This window comes from Pararge aegeria, chromosome Z, assembly GCF_905163445.1.
Source record: "Pararge aegeria chromosome Z, ilParAegt1.1, whole genome shotgun sequence".
Lineage (NCBI taxonomy): Eukaryota > Metazoa > Arthropoda > Insecta > Lepidoptera > Nymphalidae > Pararge > Pararge aegeria.
In genome coordinates this window covers 11,799,299-11,822,061 of record NC_053208.1, presented here as the reverse complement: position 1 = coordinate 11,822,061, position 22,763 = coordinate 11,799,299, and the positions used below count along the sequence as shown (strand labels likewise).

Sequence of the window (22,763 nt, the reverse complement as noted above, 5' to 3'; positions counted from 1 at the left end):
GATCTTACTGAAAATTCTGGACCAAAAATTTTTGAACAATTTCAAATGTTTGTTAACCCTAAACTAACCTAAAGAACCTAACCTACCTAAAACGCGAACGGACAGTCAAGTATAGCCATTAGTTATCTATTTTTCTTTACTCCGATTTCATATTTTTGTGCCAATTGGGTAATAGTAGATATAACACATTGGGTTAGTACTGCAACGGCCTAAGTTACGGACACATTGTACCGATCGTAATAAAAGATTTTAGAATTTAGAATTCTTAGTGAAGAAAGAGGTTTAGAAGTGCCTAAGACAAAGCCAGTTGAATACTTTATACTATTCATAACAATGCGATTTATTTCAATAGCGCAATATAACACTACAACATTATCATCATCATCATCAACCCTTTAACGGCCCAATACAGGTCACGGGTCTCCTCACAGAATGAGAAGGGTCTAGGCCGTAGTCAACCACGCAGGCCAAGTGCGGATTGGTAGACTTCACACGCCCTTGAGAACGTTATGGATTGTTAGGCATGCAGGTTTTCTCACGATGTTTTCCTTCACCGTTTAAAGCAAATTATATTTAAATTGCTTAAATTTAAAACGCACATAACTCCAAAAAGTTAGTGGTGCGTGCCGGGGCTGGAACTCGGTCTCCACGAAAGTAAAGCCGAAGCCATACCCACCAAGCTATCCATAAAACATTACAACATTCCATAGAAGTAGTTTTAGTATTTTCAATTTTATATACTTAGGTACTTTCATATTTACCCGTTGTTAGTGGTTCACGAGCGAGGATATCGCATCGGTGAATGCGATATTAGCAATATTAATTACGCTAGATAAGGAAATAAAACATCATTCGACGAAGAGAGAAAGCAATATAAGAATGAAAAGAATTTCCTTCGGATGCGGAATGTTTTCTGATTCAAATCACAGTACAAACCACAGGGGTAGCCACCTAGTAAATGCCAGTACAATACTACAACCTTGTTAAAATGTTAGGAATGTAAAACGTACCATTATTTTAGACGACATGTCTCGTATTTGATGTCATTGTCAAGCGAGTGGCATACTTAAAATTATAAATGGAAAAGTGCTTTTCATTATTTGTTTGTCCTTCCTTGACGCTACGAAGCAACCAGTCAACCTAATTCTTAACCTAGTGTCGGGTTTAAAACGAAGAGAAACAGATTACTTTTGGCTCTGGAAAAACATCAATCATCATTAGGGGTGGTTTACAGGAACATTCGTATTTTTATGGCAAATATCGTCCTTCCTTCACATTCTCACGACTTATTCACCACGGGTAACACTGCAGGGCGTAGTGAAAACTTATTTTCTTACAATTTATAATCTTTTGCAGACTCTCAACACAATATCTGCTGAGAAGAACTCAACGATCGTGTTTCCACTACCTATTGACTTGCTAACGTATTTCATGAAGGCCAAAGAGGAATCCTAAATAAAATACTAATACAAACTAATACTATTACAAATTATTATAATTAAATACTTACTAGGTAAGTTAATCAGTTACCTAAGATAGCAAAGAAAGCTATACACACTTAAGCTACGCAGCTACTACCTGTTATGCTTATTTAAGTAAGTATCTTGTAGTAAATATTACGAATTTAACATGATTTTATAGCATACCTACCAAAAAAAAAATGTATACCTATTAAGGTAAAATAAACAAATTTAGAATAGTACTAGTATTTAATATGCACCTACTATTTAACTTATCACTTCGTTTCAGTTAAGTATTTGTAGAGATTTTATGGTTCCAATTCTGTTGTCCACAAATCGCAAAACTGCACAAAATTGACAGGTCTAATTACAATGGTGCTATCCTTTTCACAAAGCTTGTAAAAAACGATAGCCACTCACTTTTAGACCGGTCAATTTAGTTATGTTTTGATAAATCTGTACCTACGTCAGATTTGGTAATAATTTTGTAATTATAATTGTTAAGATGTACATAGTTATATACCTAAGCGGTAATATATAACTCATATCATTAGATTGATGTTTTTGAAATTAGAAAAAATTTCTATTACCTACTTTGTTAATATTTAAATAACTAATAATAAGGATACACTGTACCTATCTTACTATTATCAATTATTACTTTTCAACATGATGATTATCAGCACATTAATATGTTATATATATCACTGCTGGGCTGACGCTTCCTTTCATTGGTAATTGAAGCATTGATCTATAAGAATTTATTTAATTAATTACTAAAAATTCATTAATTATGGATTCGTCTTCTTGATCCGCCACTTCGTCGGACGTCATGCTCTACCGAACAACATATGTAAACCATTATGTTAAATATTGACCAAATGCTATTATTATCCCTTGTGAAACTGTACGGTTTTTATTAATGTCAGTGAACGATCTATTCATTAACATAATAAAATATTATGCAATTGGTTAACAATTTAACACATTGGTACACAAATATGACTTTATTGTAGTAGGTTTTCGATTATTCAATAAACGTATCTCAGTGCATATTTGTTATTTTAATTATAAATTTTCACTATCGACGAAACAGCCTTTATTTCTTAGCTTTTACTTAGCTACTCTATACCAATACTTAAATTATATCATCTTTCACCTCCTCAGAGTAAATCTTTCACCTCCTGCGGGCTTTGAGTCTTGAACTCTATAATTACCTATGTGTCGATTTCCTCTGTGTAGTGGTAAGAAATGGGTTCTTTTTTTGTTTTCTTGTCTGGTTGGTCAAGGTTTTGAAAAATTTCAATCATCAACAGATCTTAACGTTATGCATTCTACTGGATGAAGATTCGTAGTCGTTATTAATAATTAAAAAAAACAATATCTAATCTTGGTAAGAAGAATAATTTTATTCGCTAATAGTATAATCGAAGCAATATAACTTAAATATTTTATAATTCTTAAATAATAATTAAGAAGAGTAATCCATTCATGAAAAATTAAAAATATTTATAATATATAATATATATAATATACTAAACTATTGAGTAATACATCAAAAATACTTAGTTAGCGCACGAAATCAATAATTAATTTAATTCAAAACTTATCGACAGGGAAGAGTGGTATAAGAATAGAACTACGATTCAATCTGTGATCGTCAGATCACAATTTGATCTATTATTAATTATTTGTGGTGTTAGTTTTTAGATTATCTACTATCGGTAGCTATAGTGGAAGAGTAGGTAGATTGTGGGATAAAAAAGCTCAGAGCTCTGATCGTCGTTAAGATCCAAAATTAAGTTACAAACCTTAGCCCATTCCCACTAGATGGCGGAGCACATAGCTCGAAAGACCAATGGAAGTTGGGGTCCTAGTCGAGTGGTCGAAGGTTGACAGATGACACCAAACTAGAATCAAGTGACTTCTATATGTTCAGCAGTAGATTGACGTGCATCGTTCAAGATGACAACGAAAACGGAATAACTTGTTAATGTTTTACACGTTTGGCTTTTAACAAAACATTTTGAATAGCGGCTATACTCTCTGACTTTGGGATTTGGCGATCATAAGGTGTCGGCACGTCGTCAATTTCTATTATTTCAGTATCTATAATTTTGTCGCACTTTAATGCCATTCCGATGTTCTGTCTTAAGTGATTACGGCCGTATCTAAATAGTAAATTTATTTTAGATTGTTTTACTATTCTTAGTGAAAAACTTTCGTTCATTTTTAACGCTTTCATTCTTATTTCAAACGGCTTGTAATTTTGGAACTTCTTAGTTGCTCTTTCCTTTAAGAACTTCTCATGCTCAATAGCAATCATTTGCTGGTTTGGTTTTTTGGCAACATTGGTCTCTTCTACGAAGTTCCTCAAGCAAGGATCCTCTGTAATGTTTGTATCTAGATAGACTGGTCGTAGAACAGGTGGCTCATTTAAAGCATGCCATTTCCATCGACCAGGAGGGCCAACTTTTTTATCAATTACCAATCCTTCGGATTGATTATATTTTAACCTGTAATTAATAAAAAAATATTTTTTATTTGATGACAATTAAGCTTTCCCAGATGAAACTACCTAATTATCGAGCCCAAATGAATCTGATACTTAAACTAGCAACAGTACAGGGGCTAGCAGGCGCGTCTCGAGATTATAATATTGTCTACCATTTACCATTTACCACTCGACACAACTTGACACACTCGGTCGACCGAAATGCAAAGGTGCAAATCATAATACATGTGGTGTGGTTTATCATACTGTTTAAGGCGATGATATTATGTTTCTTGCATTGTATAGTGAGCGAATGAGTATATCTCAGTTCATTAGAGTTACACGCACCTTGCATTCCCACAATGGTCATAAACAACCCCGTTTCCAAGGGAATCAAAACATCCTAGAACTGTGATCTGTTTTTTCTTATTAATAATACAGTTATCTTCGCAGGAGCTATAAATTACGTACCTGCTTCTGGGTATGGGAACATCTAAAAAATAATTAAAAATTTAGAAAATATAAATAACATATGTCTTTTTTTTTAAACCTCGAAATGTTTTTATCCTTTATTTTTTAAATTAAACATAGAAAAAGAAGTAGTTCCGATATTCTCTTTTGTTTGTATAATAAATATTGTCACAGAATTACTTATTTATACAATATGTAAGTGAAAAACGAAATAAATCTTAACATCTTAATATACATTATGTACTTTCTCTGAGACTTATCTGTGAAACTGAAGACCTAATATTTTTTTAGTAAACCACTGCCATAGTTTTACTGAAAGAAAACAATTACAGCCCTACATCTCATGCAAAATTCAAAGATCATGTCACTTTATTAGGTCGCGTCTAGTAGCGTAGGTGCTATGCGTGCGTCGGTATTTTATCTTCAACAGAGTTGTCATAAGTAAACACCTAAAACGTTTTGAATAAGTTTGTATGGAAAAATAAAAATGCTCCTTTTGATTTAATATTTTTACCGGATGATTCCTTATGAAATATATTTATGCAGCCTTCAATATTATTTCGTAATTCTGTTACACGTTGTATAATTTTGGTGACTACAATATTAAAAAGCGAATAACACTTTAAAAAAAAGTAAGCACAAAAGTATTGCAGGCGTACGAATTTTGAACAATTCACAATTTTAACTTTTGTACAGCACGGGTGAGCACACTTTTTTAATAACTGAGTATTGCACTGCCACTCATTTTGTAAAGAAGGGCATAAGTTGTAGTCATTATTGTTCTTTTTAATATTTTTAAATACAGACGGAAGGTATAGGTGCCGTGTGATAACTGCAGATAAGAATATATTTGTTACCACCCCTTCTCTACGTATGATTCAGGGACTATAACTTCTGTGTACTGGTAGTGCCCCCTGTGAAAACTACATTCTACTGCGATCACGAACCTGTCTATCCAGCGTAGAGAGAGGCCTTTGGTCCAACAGTGGACAATTTTTGAATTGATGAATGAAAACGAGAAGTGTCTCACGCTGTGCAGACGGGTTTGTGACCGCGGTAGATCTTATTTTATACCTACTTGTAGGTTTTTATAATACCTACTTGTAGGCAGCTTAATTACATTCCCTTTTCTATGAATTCACAGTAAAATAACATCTACCTGTTTCGTAAAGGTTTCCGGTCCCGTAGGAAGCTTCGGCTATGGCTACGTACGAGTACCATCGTCCCAAAAAGCCGTGCCAACAAGCAATTTAGCATTTCAGGACGATGCCTATAACCCGATTAGAAGTAAAACTGTAAACCCGTTACAGGTTAGCCCGCTACCATTTCAGATTGATGCAGTCTATCAGGGAATCATCATAAAAAAATTAATTAAACCTTTACCTATTCAAGTCTGCGAGTTGAGAATGTATTTCAAAATAATTTAATACCCAAGCGAATATGCGGACAAAAAAGCAATTAATGTTAACATGCATTTTTGTTAGAGCCAAGAGCGCAATGCGTATGCATTTAAGCGACGATTTATTTCAGAAGCAAAAAATCCCTTAAAGTTTAGCTTATTTTAAAATAATTTTCATCATCTGATATATTATGACAATACGATTGTGTATCTGTTCTGGGCATGGAATTGGCACGTTAGTACTGATGATGATGTTCTGTGATTCCAAATTTAAATATTTTTTTATTAAGTAATTCCTTGAAATTAAAATGTAGATAGTGCATATACTCGTACTTACCTACATCAAAACCTTACCTAACTTTACCTAACCTTACCTTACCTATCTATCTATTTAGCTACAAGCGTCAACAAAGCACAGAGTTTTTTTGCTTTGCCATTGCCTCCAAACTAGGTAACCTTTATTTGTTGCTTGAGAAACAGTATCCAAAAGAATCTAATCATATCGCAGCTACTATTAAAATACTCACGGATCGGACAGGGTTTTTCTTAAATTCGTAATGGTAACTTACAAATTAGCTAACTTACATATTAGACTAGAGGCAGAATGTAGGGATCTAATGCGCGGCCACGAAATAAATGTGTCTATCTTTTTCTCGTCACATTTTTGTGAGATAAGACGACTTAGTGACAATAACTGGAACCGATGGCTTAACTTGCTTTTCGAGGCACTTCTAAACTCCGGACTGTTACTGAAAAATACTTAACAGAAAAACTCAATACCTAGCAATTTATGGTCCGACCCGAGATTCAATTCAAAAACCTCGGTATTCGCAGCCGAACATGCTAACCAATAGCAAAGCAGACACCTACGAGTATGTCGAGAAACATACACTTGCTATTGCTAAAACCATTCGGCATTTGCATAAAAAACGCTTTGGCGTATAGCCAAGTTTTAACACAAACCTGTAACATTGTAAAAGTCCAAAGCAAGATCTCCATTTTCGTAAAACCATTTTCCGGAACCATTTTCATACACCTCAGCTAACTTTCTGCCGCTATCGTAAAATAATGTATTTTGTTCTTTATGACATTTAAACCAGTCATAATCATCATTGCATGTTATCATTTTGTATATATTCATCTACATTAAGAAAAAAATGTACAGTTAAAAAAAGATCTATTTCCACCAATTACATGGCTCTCAAAATGAGAAAGAATACGGATTGGTAGACTTCACACACCTTTGAGAACGCAATGAGGAACTCTCAGGCATGCAGGATGCATCACAATATATTTATTTACCGTTACAGCAAATTATATTTTAATTGTATAAATTTAAAACGCACATAACTCCGAAAAGTTACGTAGCTTGGTCCCCGCAAGGGAGGCCAACCTATTAACTACAAGTGTATCATCGCTTTCTATAATTTATTTTTTTGGGTAATCAATAAAGATAACGGAAAAAATTTAAAGGAAACTTAGTTGTTTATATTATTTAACAATTTCCAACTAATTGAATCGTCCTACCAGAACCAGAATCCTTGTCTAGACGAAGAACATTCCCAAACTTGATAGGTAGCGTGGTTTTATGAAAGTTACGTTTTACGATACGCTCCGTGATTTCCAAGGAGCGGAGATGAGTAATGAAGCTATGTGCTGTGGTCGAGTCCGAAGTGATGCGAAGATACATCAATCAAAACACATCGTTTCAGAAGTATTCTTAATCAGACTTTTTGCTGCTAATCGTACCGGGCTCGAAGTAAGTAATCAATGTTCTCTAGAGTTCTTAGGTAACAGATTGAATTTAGTATTCTATCCATATCTACAGAGAGAAGTAGTAGTGCTATCCTAAAGCATTACAAAAATCAATCTGCCATCTTGAGAATTTTGAATTTACTTTTTTAATTAAGGCATAAGTAAACATACCCTCCTCATGATCTTAGTCTTTGGCAACTGGGTCCATCCATTTTCTATAAACTTGCGATCTGACAATTTATAAAAAATAACTCCCATGTCGACCTTTTTGTTAAAAGAAGTTATTTTATAATTATTTTAGTTCAAAACTATGAAAAAAAGAATTTCCCACACTAAATATATTACAAAATACAAACAAAATGATTAAAGTATCATCAATCATCAGGATCAGGGAATTGAAATAAGTATACCAGAAAACAAATTATAGGATGTGATGTGATGTTATGTCCAAATTAAACAATATGCATACAGAATAAAATCTTTGACTATACTATATATCTCTCTGAAGAAGACTTCAGGCTTGTTCATGTAACGTTTTGCAATTTTAGCGCTTTGACCATTTTATAGTTAAAAATAATCATATTAGATGAATTGAAAAAATATAGTTAAGAGGCTAACCTGTTCTGGTTCTTTAGTGATAGATTTATCTTTTACTACAGATTCATATATTTCTAATATGGGTGTAGTACAATCAGCTGAAATTTTAAACAATGGTGTTTTCATTTCACTATTTTCTTTGTCACGACTGTCGTACTGCAATATGTTGTTTCCTATAATTATTTCAGGGACTGGATGGTCGGATGTGCCATTACATTCAACTGTACTTCCTGAATCTTCTCTCTTAACTTTTGCTTTTATTGTAGTCTTGATAATGGGCAAATCTCCTGTAACAGGCACTTTTTCATTTTTTTTCACCTTTGTATATTTTTCTCCTTTTTGTATTTTGTCTACGTTATTTTCTTTTATCAATTTCCGCATTAGTTGGTAAAAGGAGTCTTGTTTTTTAATTTCAGCGTTTTTATTTTTTTTAATATTATTTGTGTTGGTGAGTCGTGTCGAATATGATTTTTGTTTTTTATTAGCATTTTCTTTTGTCGTATATAATTGTTGACGTTTCATATCTTCGTCATCATCGTTGCCTGCCATATATATTTTTTTATGTTTGGTTTCCTCGTCTTGTTTTTCTATCTCCTTTGTTTTCTTAGTTTCAGTTCTAATTGTTTTCTGTTTAATGACTACTTCTTTCATAATACTCTGATTTTTATTTCCTTCAATATGCGATACCGCCAGTTGCTTACCTATACAATCTTTATGTTTATCATTTAGCTGTGTTGTTTCTGTAAAATTATTTGATAGCGTTTCAAATAGTGGAGTTGAAGTAGTTTTAATGCTATCCATCTTTAATTGTTTATAAATACATGGACTTCCTGATTCCGATACAGAATCAATTTGTTCGACATTCATACTTTTTTTATAATCTATTTTCAGTTTCACTAGCAATTCATCTAAAATCTGTTTGGTTTGCATAATAGTAGTACTTTCAGAATTTTGTAAACATATACTATCAGGATAAACTTCTACATTAGGCTGTTTTACAGGCAGAGACAATTTGAGATGTTGCAAGACAGTATCCAGTTGCATTTTTGATTCGTAATCCAACAAAGTATTATGCTTGCATATTACTTGTCCCTGCATTATTAAAATTAATACTCTTTGAACTTTTGAGAGCCATGCCATAAAACGCTTTCCTTCGTCTTTAGACTCTTGCAGCTTACTATGAATAAATTTGTTGACAACATAATCACATCTTTTACATTTGTTTCTCATATTTGATCGCTTACAATACTCGCATAATCCTAAAACCTGATGTTTTCTAATAGAGGTAACATCTTCCAAAAGATTACGAACACGTTGTATTATTGCCGTGCATTTAAGACATTTCGTTTTATAACAACCTAAAATAGTCATATTATTTTAAATCTATCACAATATTAGAAAACTACCTTTATTAATCTTAACTTACACAACTCTACAACATAATCATATCTTTTCAATTCTCTGTCTCCGGTGTTGTACAAAATTATACTTCTTCTGTCATCGGCTCCAATAACATTCTGCTAAGGATAAAACAAATTATTAAATTAGGTTCCTACAATTAAACTTCTTTCAAATCTAAAGACGTCGTCGGCGTAAATCTTTTATTCTTTTACATGCATGGTTTAGCCTTTGTTATTTGAATATTTGATAGAAGAACGCCACTTTGCGAAATTCTATGATGTATTATGAAAATTAAGCTTAATTTGCGATACTCCGCGAAAAGAATAAAAATTTATACTCCACACCAAACAGATCTTCGGAAATGTACCCAAATGAAACTTAATAAGTTGTTATTTTATGCGTCTTAACTCTGCTAAGCGGCCATAGCCCAGTGGGTAGGACTTCGACTTAGCTATCGCGGGCCGAATTCGAATCCCAGAACGCACGCATGCTTATCTAAGTTATGTTCATTTTAAGCAATTCAAATCACTTGTTGAAGGTGAGAGAAGACATTGCGAGGAAACCTGCATGCCTGAGAGTTCTCCATAATGTACTTCAAGGTGTGTGGAGTCCACAAATCCGCACTAGGTCAGCGTGTTGGACTACAGCCTTAAAACCCCTTTTCATTGTACCCGTGTCTTGTAGTGCCTAAGCTTAGCTTATAAAATCGATAAAATCAAAAAGTCTCTATCAGTCTGTTTACGAATTACGCGAATTTTTCTCAACGGCTTTAAATGTTATTTAGTTTAGCTCACCCGCTGGGGGATTATTTTTTCATTTCATTTAGGTAAATTTTAAAAAAGAAATCATGGTGGGTATTCTGGATAGGGCACGTAGACTCAAATTTGAACTTTTTTAACTCATCCACATCATCATCATATCAAACCATCACCGGCCCACTATAGGGGCAGATCCTCTTCCACAATCAGAAGGGCTTAGGCCTTGATGGCCTAGCGCGGTTTTCCTTCACCGTTTAAGCAAGTCATATTTCAATTACTTAAAACGCACATTACTGTACTACATATATAGAAAAAATAGAGGTGCGAGCCTTGGCCCTTCTAAAGGGAAACCGAAGTCCTAACCACTGGGCTTCTTATTTACATACTTAAGTAATACTTTTTTCACCAGAGATTGTATAATTTAACTTAAAAATTAAAGATAATTATAAGATATATAATATTTAACCGATTACTTTCGACTCGACCATGTTCATTGCCTATTAATGAAGGAGTAATAATATTTTGTGATAGGGTAGCGTAGGTAAGTACTTAGAGAATATCTTTTCCGATAATCAATGTTTACTTTAAAGGATTCTAAACTCCTCTTTGATTGTAGAGGTAATAAAGCTCGGATTAGAGTTCCCAACACGCATTGTGTCGATTCCGCTGATTTGTAAGCGTGATTTAATTTTACCGTAAAAAAACTCAACTCCCGCTGTTACATATGTCTATTATCAATTATGTAACGGGAAGTTGTTTTGTTTTCGTCGGCACGTCTTCGTCGTTAGAGGCCAAAACCCTCTTACTAGACCAGAGCATTTTTTGATTCAATTGGCACTCGGATCAGCGTTCACGATGTCTAGCCAGCGCTTTCTTGGGTGGCTACAAGTTTTAGCTCCGGGGACTGCAATGTTGAGGCATCGGTTACCGACGTTACTTTACTCATCCACCGTAGCATTTTCATCTCCGTGACTCTGAGTTCTTGCACATGCCTCGTCAAGGTCGGCCAAGTGTCAGTAGACGCAAGATGGACTTGTAGACGAGCCGCTTGAGCCTTAACGGCATTATTCGGTCGGACAGTAAACTCCCGCCATTTTGCCCAAGCAGCGCATATACGGGCTTTGACATCATGGTCAATTCCACCTGACGCGGCGTGATTCCACATTCGAGGTACTCCGTCTTCGCAACATTAAACTACAGCCCATCGTTTTCCAGCGTCCGTTTCCAGGTCCCAACCGTATGTTCCGATATCTGTTTTTTTCTATTCACGAGTACAATATCGTCCACATCTCTATCGATTCAGAATTTAAGTTGTGGTTGACACCTAAGTACCTACTTCTAATTTTACTAGTACCGGCACACACGAGATCGGCAAGTGAGGCTGGTGGCAATCAAATGTTGGTTTCCTTATTGATATTAATTAGTAGGTAGGTGGGTAAGGCATAATTATTGTGCACGGGAAATAAGAACTTTACCTTTGACTTATCTTCGTGAATATATATTGTTAAACGTGATTTCTTTAGATTTACAGCCTCTTTAAACTCGCCGTTCGAACTCTGGCATTTGTTGCAACATCGAAATGACCTGAAAATAATGCAAGTTGTATACAGGTCGTAAGTGTCTTACATGCAAGTTTAGAAAGTCTCGTATACCTACAAGTCGCAAGAATCTTTTACGCAAGTTTATTTTATAATTAATTAATATATTTAAGAAGAAATACTAAAATGTATATCCCTAGCAATACCAACTGGCACCTCTTCTAGGTCCCTGTTGCTTCACTAAGCCATTTAACGCCAACTATACAAATAAACCGGTAACTTTATTTCATACTGGGCATAGGAATTTCGTAGGGATTTCCACACTTCACGGTTATGTGCTGCTTCTGTCCATCGACTACTTGCAACTCGATTGATGTCATCAGTCCTTATAAGGGGAGTATACCAACGTTGCGTATTTGGGTGCTAAATTGCAACCCCAGCACCTTAAGATCCCAATGCCCATCAGTAAACCATCAGTTGGTACCCTCAGCTACATGCCTTCCAGATTTCTACTCCCAAAAACTTTAAGTAGATACTAACATTTTATTAGAACTATACAGAATAATTCGGATAATAACTTATCCTAACATGAATAACACAAGAATAAAGTTATTTTGCGAATATTTTAGAAATAGTTCATTGTAGATATGTTGGCATATTGTAGGTGTCCGTGCTCTATGAAGATAACGTACGGTATAAATCTGTGATATAAATCCTCATTGCGCATAGACTTGGAAAAATAATCACTATTATAAATGCGTTAACTCTCAATAAAAATGTGTGTTTATCTACTCTTTGTTTATATTAAGACCTTGACCATTACAGATTGTCTAATTTTCAATAATATATTATTATTTTTCATAAGGATCTGTAATTTTTGAAAGTTCGTCGGAACTGAATAGAAAAAAATTACTTTAAACTTTGATAGCGTCAATAATAACATGGTAGGTGTACCAATTGTTATAAAAGGACTTAACGATACCCACAAACCTATATAATGTAAAAAAAATCGCGGGACACTTTATCTCGTTGGTCTAATGGTCATATTCAACAATCAAGAAGTCCTAAGTTCGATTTACAGTTTGTACCAAGAATTGTTTGGTATTGGAGTTTGGTTTGGTAATGGAGTTATCCTATAAAAAAATTACTAGTGCACCTTAGAGAGGAGTTTAAGCAGCCAGTAATGACAATATTCCGGCATAAAAATAAATAAATAAATAATATTGTCATTTCCGGCAATAATAATTGTTAAAACCCACCAACCCGCACTGAAGTACGTTGTGGGGCTTTGCTCTGAAAGCCTGTCTTCTACGACAGCCTTTTAGGCGTAGGCCCAGCCATGGGAAGGAGCTGCGATGATAAAATTTCAATCATTATAAACATAATGGGACCCCTAACAACTGATAGAAACACACAAAACAATAATTATATCAAATCGCAAAAATAATAATATTTTATGTTTAAAAATTCTATTCAGAATTTATAGAGCTCTGGCCGAGGGCCCCATGCATGCCAAAAACATCGTCCATAATAAGGGATATTTTCAATTAGAAGTTCAAGGTTTCATTCAACGAGCTCGTAGACAGCAATGCTCAATGGGATTTATTCCATGACGGACGTGATGGACAGTATTGTTCCGTGAATTTTTGATGATACTCTGAGAACGGCAGTGCCCCCGGCCGTACCATCCTTTACTGGAACCATTTCGCCGCATTTTCAGGCCCCTATTTGAGAACCTCTGGATATGAGAACGCCGAAGTTATCGTCATCTAGTAAACTATAATTAATACATCCAAAATTTCAAGTCTGTAGGCCATTTAGTTCCGAAGTTAGGCGAAAACAAAGTTTCGCATTTATGACACTCACCCACTCATGATCATCAAAATAGAACGCTGAAAGCTGAAATTTTGTACAGAGTTAGGGTTTAAAAGCCACATAAAGGGAAAACTATAAAAACTAGGATACCAGAAAATCTGAAGTACCTACCTGGTGACCCTGATTAGAAAACACAAGAGCCCAACCAAACTATTGGAGATCGACATACCGCCTTTAGAAATTATATTCAACTTGTTAGGCCGCTTCATTAGATGTCAAAAGTAAATCAATATGCCCACGTTTCAACAAAAAGAAATGAAATCCCTCCAAAAAAAATATGTAAAAAACTAGCCGTCTCGATGAAGCTGCTTGTTTATCTCGAAAAGGAAAGAAATATAGACAAAGTCGTGCCAAGTTTAGGGTTCCTTACTGCGATTTTTTTATTATCATAGTTAAGTGTCGGTAGGGTGGTAACTGTCGGCACGGTGGTGACTGGCTGGTGATTTATAACTACCATACCCCTCACAGGTTAGCCCGTTACCATCTTAGACTGCATCATAACTTACCAGCAGGAAAGATTGCAATGGAGGGTTTACTTGTAATGAAACAATAATAAATAATTTATATATATATTAGATACTTTCTATGTTGCAGATAATAACAGTGATAGCTAGGTTAAGATTTTGGCTTACTTTCTGAGGGACCGTGTTTCAACCTCGGAAAGAAAAACAATCAACATTATTGCTTTAAAGCAATAATTATATATGATTTGCTTCAACAGTGGAGGAAAACATTGTGAGAAATGCATGCGAGGGATTTTATTCTTCACAACAATATCGTCAGATGCATGAAGAAGTCTACCATTGCCTACAGAAATAACTCTCAAAGTTGATTCCTCTCCCATCCATAACTACCAACATCGAACCCGGTGACAACCAACATAATTACGAAAAGAACATTGTACTAGTTTCTCTTTCTGGCAGCCTATCAGGCCCATAAGCAAAAAGAGTACAAATGAATGCATTTCATTGTTATTTTAGTCCCGATTCCATGTATTATTGACTGTTCCTAGGCCGATCTATAGTTAAATAATAAATCCTACCTACAACTAATATATGCCTATATTAATATAAGTTTTTGCACACTCGAGACTTTTTCTAGATGCCGGATTTTGGTCAACCAGGATATATTCTGTGGATATGATATTTTTAGCCTGTGATTCAATTCAATTTCTCGTCAAATGCTGTCAAATGGAACGTCAAAAACTTCAAAAACTGAGACTTCCTTTAAAGTTCAATTTCCTAGCCTCAAAAATATTTTATTTTTAATAACATTACGTTAGATCCGATATATAATGAAGACTATTATTACTATATAATTGAAAATATTATTTCAAAAAAATGGCTTCTTATAGAATAGTAGCGGTGTCCAGCTTAATTTTACGGAACAACCGTTTTTGCGTCGCTCCTGCTGGGACCTGTCTCCAATTTCAGCATTTCAATGACATTACATACAACAGGTATGACTTTTTTGCCCAAAATAATAGTTTTAATAACTGGGTGTTATGTAAAAGGTGGCTGTGTTCAATGTATACAATATATACTTATACATGAGGGGTAATAAATGGCCAAGTGGATACTCTTTGAGAAAATTATAGACAACTAGTCAGCTTCCAAATGCTGTTTAAAAAAAATTCTAAGCATGTATTTGTTAAAGTGCTTCATTAACGTAGACTAATAGATAAGATTACTCTCTCTTTTTGAGATCTTATCCCACTATGGAATACAAAATAATAAACTCAACATAATTTTAACTGTATTGGAAATGTATATTTTAATAATTCTGTATAATTTATCTGACTTATGTACAATGTCATTTCAGATTTCCCATTATTCAACGCACCAAGCATACACAAACACTAAAAAATGAAAAAGAGAAATTTAGAACATATATAGTTCAAAGATACATTGACTATGTAAAAAATTATACACGAGTATTAGAAAAAAGATTTCCATCTGCAATGCGAATGTATAGAATCTTCAGTATAGGAATTAAGGATTTCTTAAAAGACTTGAAAACTTATATTAAATTGAGAATAAAAATAACAAAAAATGGTGGTTTCTCCAATTTGTCAAGACAAGACATCGAACTTTACCAAAAAATGCCATCAGATATGCTGAGAATTGCACCTGTTTTAATTTTATCTGCAATACCATTTGGAAACTACTTAATATTTCCATTAGCGTAAGTATTCATCATCCTCAGCCATTGTCTCACTTCTGGGGACAGGCTGCCTCTTAATTAATTGTGTTTTCAGGTTTTTAAAACCAAAGAAGTTGTTATGTTCACATTTCTGGTCTATACAACAAAAAGCGGAATTCTCAATTGAAGATCTAACAGATCGCCTTAGAAATAATAAACCTGTATTCAGAGCCCTTCAAGCTAAATCAGATTACATACCTCCTGGAGAAACAAAAGAGCAATGGAAGAGGGTTCTAGCAATGCTGGGATCTGGTGTTCATCCCAGTTCGCAAACTGTACTTGCATGTAAAGACTTATTTAGGAAAGAACCATATAGTCTAGCAAATCTGTCTTATTCACATATGGTAAGTGCCTTCAATCAATAATTTTCTAGATATGCAGTCCTGATTTTGTTTATACCCAATATATGGGTTGAATCTTAAAAATTAAATTAAACTTTAAATATATAATCTTTACTTAAAATAATTTCAAAAATATAAATACAATAAGAAATCCTTTACATTTTGTTCCTAAATAAATTTGTCTTTTTTGCCTCTTTCTATTTACATTATATTAGGTATATCTGTGCTGACTGTTGGATACTTAGGCATTATAGCGTAACATACAAACATTAAAACCATTAGCAAAATGAAATTTGTTCTTATATTAATAGAGATTTTTATTTGTTACTTTACAGGGTCATTTACTCAGAATGTACGGCTTAAGGAGCAGTTTATTCCGAAGAAAGAAATTAAAATATAGAGCTCGTCTAATATTTGAAATGGATAAAGCAATAGTTAGGGAAGGTGGCGTAGAAAATTTAGGTACAGATTCTTTACGAAATGCATGTCATATACGAGGCTTAAACAGCAGTCATTTAACCAACCAAGGCATGAGAGATTGGCTTCAACAGTGGATAGATGTATCACAGAATGTAGATTCAAGTACATATTCATTACTACTTCACTGTCCAATATTTTTTGCATACAATCACCCGCAAAATTGGGTCCTTATTTATTAGCTGTTTGCAACCTTAAAAAGGTTCAACTCCACATCCAGTCAGAAACGGAGTAGTTCCAAAAACGCAACAACTTGAGCAAATCTGCTTATTAATATTTTTCTGTGCCCTTAGTGCAACATTTCATGATACAATAATCTGTCAAATTTGTACTAAGTTGTCTTAAAAAACAGTATTTTGAACTTTATACTTCCTAAAACTACAATTTTTTTTAAATTGTTTATTTTGATCTCAATTTGAACAATCAGCAAAAGAATGTGTAATTGTCCGATGTACCTTTGGCCAAATTAAATGAACTTAAATACTGGTATTTGGCTCAGCCCTACGAGAAAAACTATTTCGTAATCTCATAGATTACCTTATTGGTGCTTACTCGATATTTAAATAAATATATATTTAAGTCGAATTTTCACCGAAACTCCAAAAAGTTCGGGCTTTAGAAAACGCCCCAAAAAAATAAGAATCTGCTTACACTTATAAACTTATTTGCTTACATATGTAACATTGTCGATTTGCAAGGTTCAGTCCGCAAAAACCTACGCAAACAAAAAAGTTTTAACTAATTTTTTGTAGGAAGTTGTTATATCGTTCGCTTGTATCAGGTTTTGACCTATGTAACTAAAGCAATATTATCAACCAAATGGTATGGAAATTATTGAAACAATTTTGTGTTGTGAATTTTGTAGCTAAGCGTTGTCATACAATGGCACTGACTTGACGGAGTGAAATCTTTAAAATAAATAGGCTAGTTGGAAATGGTGAGCCAAGCTGATGGAATATTACAATATTCATAACAAAAACTTTGTGTTTCACAAGTTGTGTTTCTTGGGAAAAATGACTGTACAAAGTTGACAAAAATACGCAGTGACAACCATAACGTTACCTTAGTTTACATATAAGGTCAGCTGGGGGTATGGAGTGCTGGTAACAGCATAAAGGTCATGTTCTAGATAAACAATAATGCACAAACACATTTAAATGCTACTTTTTCGTAAAAAAAATTGTTATCATATTTTATTTTATATATTTAAAATTATATAATTAAAATCATCATCATCATCATCATTATCATTTTTTAGTTTTAGTCCCTGGGAACGTCCTGGAACATTTTCCAATAAGTGACTTTGGTTCTCCTGCGGATCTCTTCGTTTCTAATTCTATCGTTTTGGGTAACTCCTAACATAGCCCTCTCTATAACGTAATAGAAAAAGATAAAAAAAATATTAATGATAATTTTGATGGGTGTCCCATAACTTCACCAATAAGCCCTTTCCAACTAGCATCATCAGTTAGGTAGGTACTAGTTTATTTATAAATACTTAGTTGTTAATACTAATACATTGTTATTATGGTTTTTGAATATTAACATTTTGTATAACAACACTTATTATATTGCAAATAAATCTATTTCTGACATTATTAAGATGTTTTATTTTCACTGTTATTTATGACAAGAAACTCCTATTATTGATGATTAATGGTTAGAAATCAAGACTTATGTATCTTATTCACCCAAACGTAAAGATTGCAAGGTACTTAAATACTGTCTTGGTTAACTGCCCACGCCTCGTCTAGGCCAAATCTTGGGTAGGATAATTATAATTTCGAGAACTCTCGATCACTTATTATTAGCTAGGGAGCTTAAAATAGCTCACTTTTTTTTTCTCGGAGTGAGTTGCTAATAGGGGGTTAAATTACAACTATGCTTTGCGCAACCAATTGTACCTATTTGTTAGGGACTAACCTTGGTATATATTTTTAATTTTACCACCAATATTAATTAGTGATGTCTAAATTCATTACCTACTATGTGATTGCATTACCCAGTCCAATGTAAATAATAGACTACAGTTTTCATATAAGGTCAGTGAAGTCAGTACCTACTTAAAACGAGTTTAGTTTGTAAAGTTTGTATATAGACTAAAAAGAGCGAATCGAATTGACAGAAGTTTAGATACATATACCTAAGCTGACGTTGAATGTTGAACTCAGATTACTTTGTTCGCTGCTTTGTCACGAATATTATCGGTAATAGTTAACTTCTATTATAGCTACCTACCTAGTATAAAATAACTAAAGGGTCAGGGTTTTGGTCCTTCTTAAATTATTCATGTTATTTACCACAACCCTTCTGATATGTGCATGTTTGGTAAGAAGCAAAAAACCATTGAACCAGCGACTTCAAGCAACTTGGCGACTGGAATGCGAATTAGGAATTATTTCTGATCTGGATTGCCCCATAGACGGTGGTTGGTCACCATGGTCACCTTGGTCAGCATGTCATGGGACTTGTGATAACGTGGGACATCGGAAACGCTTACGGAAGTGCAACAACCCAACGCCTTCTAAAGACGGCATGCCTTGCAATGGTCTAGACGAACAAATGGAATCTTGTTATTTAATTAACTGCACTACGGACGATTACCGAAGATTAGTTGAAGGAGATATTTCCAGAGCTCAGGCATTTAACCAACTAGAAGCTATGCCCGCATTCATGGATAGATGTCTCCGAACGGAATGTCCTTTTGAAGCTGTCGTGGTAGCTCTGACGAAAGAAAACACATGGCAGTTAAATTCCGAATCCTTGTGGAACGCGCTCCAATGCGTTAAACACGATATAGGCTGCCACGTAACGGGGGAATGGGGAATATGGGGCCAGTGGTCACCTTGCGGAGCACGCTGTGGAAAAGGGCGGCGGTGGCGAACTAGACAATGCGATACACCCCCTCCATCTGTAGCTTATTTAGTATGTTCAGGTACACCCCTGCAATATGAAGAGTGCGAAGGTGACCAATGTGCTATTGATGGAGAGTATACGGAATATAATATAAGCGGATCGTGGGGTGAATGGTGTGAGTGGAGTAAATGTTCTGAAAAATGTGGACCTGGAATTCGACAAAGAAAAAGAACTTGCATAGAAAAACATGTATCAAATTTTGCTATTACTTGGGGTACACATTGCCGTGGGCAGTACGACGATTTACAAGTGTGCAGCAATAAAAAATGCTTGCTTGATGGTGGATGGTCAGGGTGGAGTGCTTGGGGGCCATGCTCACAATCTTGCGGAGCTGGTAAGCGATTGAGGACTAGATCTTGTACAAGACCTATACCCTCCGACGACGGAATGGGCTGCCTTGGACCTAAGGTAGAAGTAGGATCTTGCCATCTTAATCCCTGTGAAGTTTATACCCACATGATAGGCGTATTTAACGGAGATTCCTTTTTACAGTACCACTTTCCACGAAAACGATCAACGTTCTTTCATTTTTATATACGTTTTATGCCATTATCTCCTCATGGAAATATCATTCGCCGAGGTACAACACACAATCCACTTATACGACTTAGTTTACACAAATGGCATGTCTGTCTGGATGTCAATGGAGTGATCAAATCGTGTAGTATTCCCAGAATGTGCTCTCCGTCCGCTTTAGAACCAGCCACGTGGCATACACTTGTAGTTACTGTGACCAATGAAGCAGCCAACTTAAGAATTAATGACGCAGAAGCTTACATTCAAGGTTCGTTCTCTTGCGATCCAGAATTCACAAATGACGTAATGAATATATATCTCGGTGAAAGATTACATGGTGAAGTTCAAGAGATTATACTTAATTTTATTCCATTACGTATGATCATTGAACGAGAACGTAGAACTGACCGGACTGATTTCTTTCCTAGCTCAGCATCCAATATGGCTTACGAAAAAGCGAATATGGATGAAGCCTATTTGAATATCCAAATAGATCAATATTTAAGACTTCCATGCTTTCAAGTACAAGACGAATGGCAGTTAGAATTGACAATTAAGTATAAACGGGATGGTGGAACTTTCTTTTTTTTACCAAGCGGTATAAGTAACAAATGGTTCTTTATGGCTTTGCAAAACATGAGAATCAAAATAAAATTTGCTCATGACGACTTCAAGTCTGAAGCTACAAGTGCTACTGAATGTTTGCCAGATCAATGGATTGATATTAGCATAGTAAAAAAAAGAGAAACAAATACAATAGAAGTTTCATTGAATGCTGGAGAACGCCTCCATGTACTTTTGATGGAAGATGTAAGAGATTACCAGGATAACAGTAAACGGTTTAGATCATGTATTACCTTTAATGAGTTGGGAGGAAAAGAGTCCATAAAAAATAGGCCATGTAAAACATCACATTATAATGAAACAAAACATAAAGAAATATGTAGTGATGATTTTTTTGTTGGCGGACTACCTTTAGATATACAAAATAGCCTATCCGAAGACTTCACACCTTTTTCCGGCGTAATTGCATATGTAAGAGTAAATAATGATTTATTAGATCTCCATGACTACACTATGGAAAGAGATAAAGACGGTATAGTACAAGTATCTTCGCGAACAGCAAGTATATCGGGTTCGTATCATGAAACTGCTTGGGGCGAATCAAATAAACTCAATTTGACCTGCCTTTATGCTCGCAACTCTAGGTCAAACCATGGTCCTTATTGGCTCTATTGGGACACTGTACTCCAATTTAACAAAAATATTCGATCTGATGATGATGGAAAGGTATTAAGATTATTAGTTACAGCCGATAATGATCTAAAAGGTTTCTACACATGTCGAGCACGCGGTAATATTATGCGAACTCGAAATTTTGTTACTTATGGAGTGCTTGGTAAAATTAACTATAAATGTTCAAGACCCGACACGATAACTGTTATAGCCGTCCTCACAACTATTGCTCTTGTCATATTTACTTTAGCATGGCTTATTCTAGAAGGTTACCATGATGTTTGTAACGGATATGGGTTTTATAGGGACGCACACTTGAGTCCAGAAGAAGAAGCCGAGGTAGTATGTAAGTATATTGATCAAAATCTGATTGGATCCGTAAGTGCCGTTAATTTAGCTAAAGCTAACGCTAGACGAAGAGGTAAGCGACTAGCTAGTCGAGCAAGTTTTGGAGCTCAAGAGCCAGAAGGTATGCGAAGAATAGAAAATGACGTTGAAGAGATATGCAGCGACACTGGATCGCATGAGCCAGATGAGTTGCCCCCTCTGCCTGAAAGCAAAATTTTGGGCATAGAACCATCACATGAAGTATATAGATGTGAGCCATCATATGTTAGCTCACCGCGACACGGTTCGAATATAACCTCATGCGGAACAAAATTAACCTCATCTTCAGCTCATACTTCACCTAGATTGCTATGCACACGATTACCGATGAGAAATAAAAGTTTTCCTAAAGAAAGTTTTCCAAGAAAAAATACGAACAGTAGGTGCCGTATGAGAGATAAAACAAGATTATTTACTATAAAATCTTCGACATTGGTTAACAAATCGCCGGTGCAAAAAGTCTTGCAAAAATTTCAAGACATAAAGAGTGAGGACGCGTAATACTGTTGACGCACAATATAGGTAAGGAGTTAGTTGAGGAGTCCCCATTTCAACTGTGAAAATCATCACAGATTCATCATCAGCATTCTTCATAAACTTACTTACGCGGTATTATTTATTTCGAATGGTTTTGGGTCATTGTCATCAGTTAATGTAAGTAACGTAATAGTCTAAAAAGCATGAAGCATCTTGTCTAAATTTACTAGATAAATGTAAGTCACCGGTCACTTGATCAATAATAAGTATACTGAACTTGATTAGATGCTCGCGACTTTCGTTTCCGCTACTGAAAAAGCCAATGTGATCATTCATCATCGAATCACGATGACGCAAAATGCTTATCACCCGAAAAAACAATAAAAGTGGCAATGTTCTGTATTATAAACCAGCCGCTGCTGCCATATATATTCCTTATTAATAATTCCTGCCACACCTCTGT

General features: G+C 34.9%; 4 protein-coding genes across 4 annotated transcripts in view; 3 read left to right on the top strand and 1 right to left on the bottom strand.

Annotated features, from left to right (window-relative positions):
* The window catches only part of LOC120636547, a 41,846-nt gene extending 39,333 nt beyond the window's left edge, over positions 1-2,513 (top strand). The window contains exon 15 of the mRNA XM_039908077.1: positions 1,357-2,513. Within this exon, the coding sequence (XP_039764011.1) occupies positions 1,357-1,455 (99 nt within the window). The 3' untranslated portion in view covers positions 1,456-2,513. The remainder of the gene's footprint in view (positions 1-1,356) is intronic.
* A 937-nt stretch (positions 2,514-3,450) lies between these two features.
* On the bottom strand, positions 3,451-8,977 carry LOC120636544. Its single transcript, XM_039908072.1, has 6 exons — positions 8,878-8,977; positions 8,198-8,463; positions 7,751-7,843; positions 6,788-6,965; positions 4,303-4,447; positions 3,451-3,976 (listed from the first exon to the last, which is right to left on the bottom strand). Exons 1-6 carry the CDS (start codon positions 8,975-8,977, stop codon positions 3,451-3,453), a joined length of 1,308 nt encoding a protein of 435 aa, XP_039764006.1.
* A 5,979-nt stretch (positions 8,978-14,956) lies between these two features.
* LOC120636491 (LETM1 domain-containing protein 1) lies at positions 14,957-18,366 on the top strand. The gene is made up of 4 exons (XM_039907996.1): positions 14,957-15,207; positions 15,570-15,932; positions 16,006-16,294; positions 16,627-18,366. The coding sequence occupies exons 1-4, from the start codon at positions 15,089-15,091 to the stop codon at positions 16,948-16,950; spliced, it is 1,095 nt and encodes a 364-aa protein (XP_039763930.1). The 5' UTR covers positions 14,957-15,088; the 3' UTR covers positions 16,951-18,366.
* Positions 18,367-19,057: 691 nt separating this feature from the next.
* LOC120636541 lies at positions 19,058-22,324 on the top strand. Its single transcript, XM_039908063.1, has one exon. It carries the CDS (start codon positions 19,058-19,060, stop codon positions 22,322-22,324), a length of 3,267 nt encoding a protein of 1,088 aa, XP_039763997.1.
* Positions 22,325-22,763: the final 439 nt, after the last annotated feature.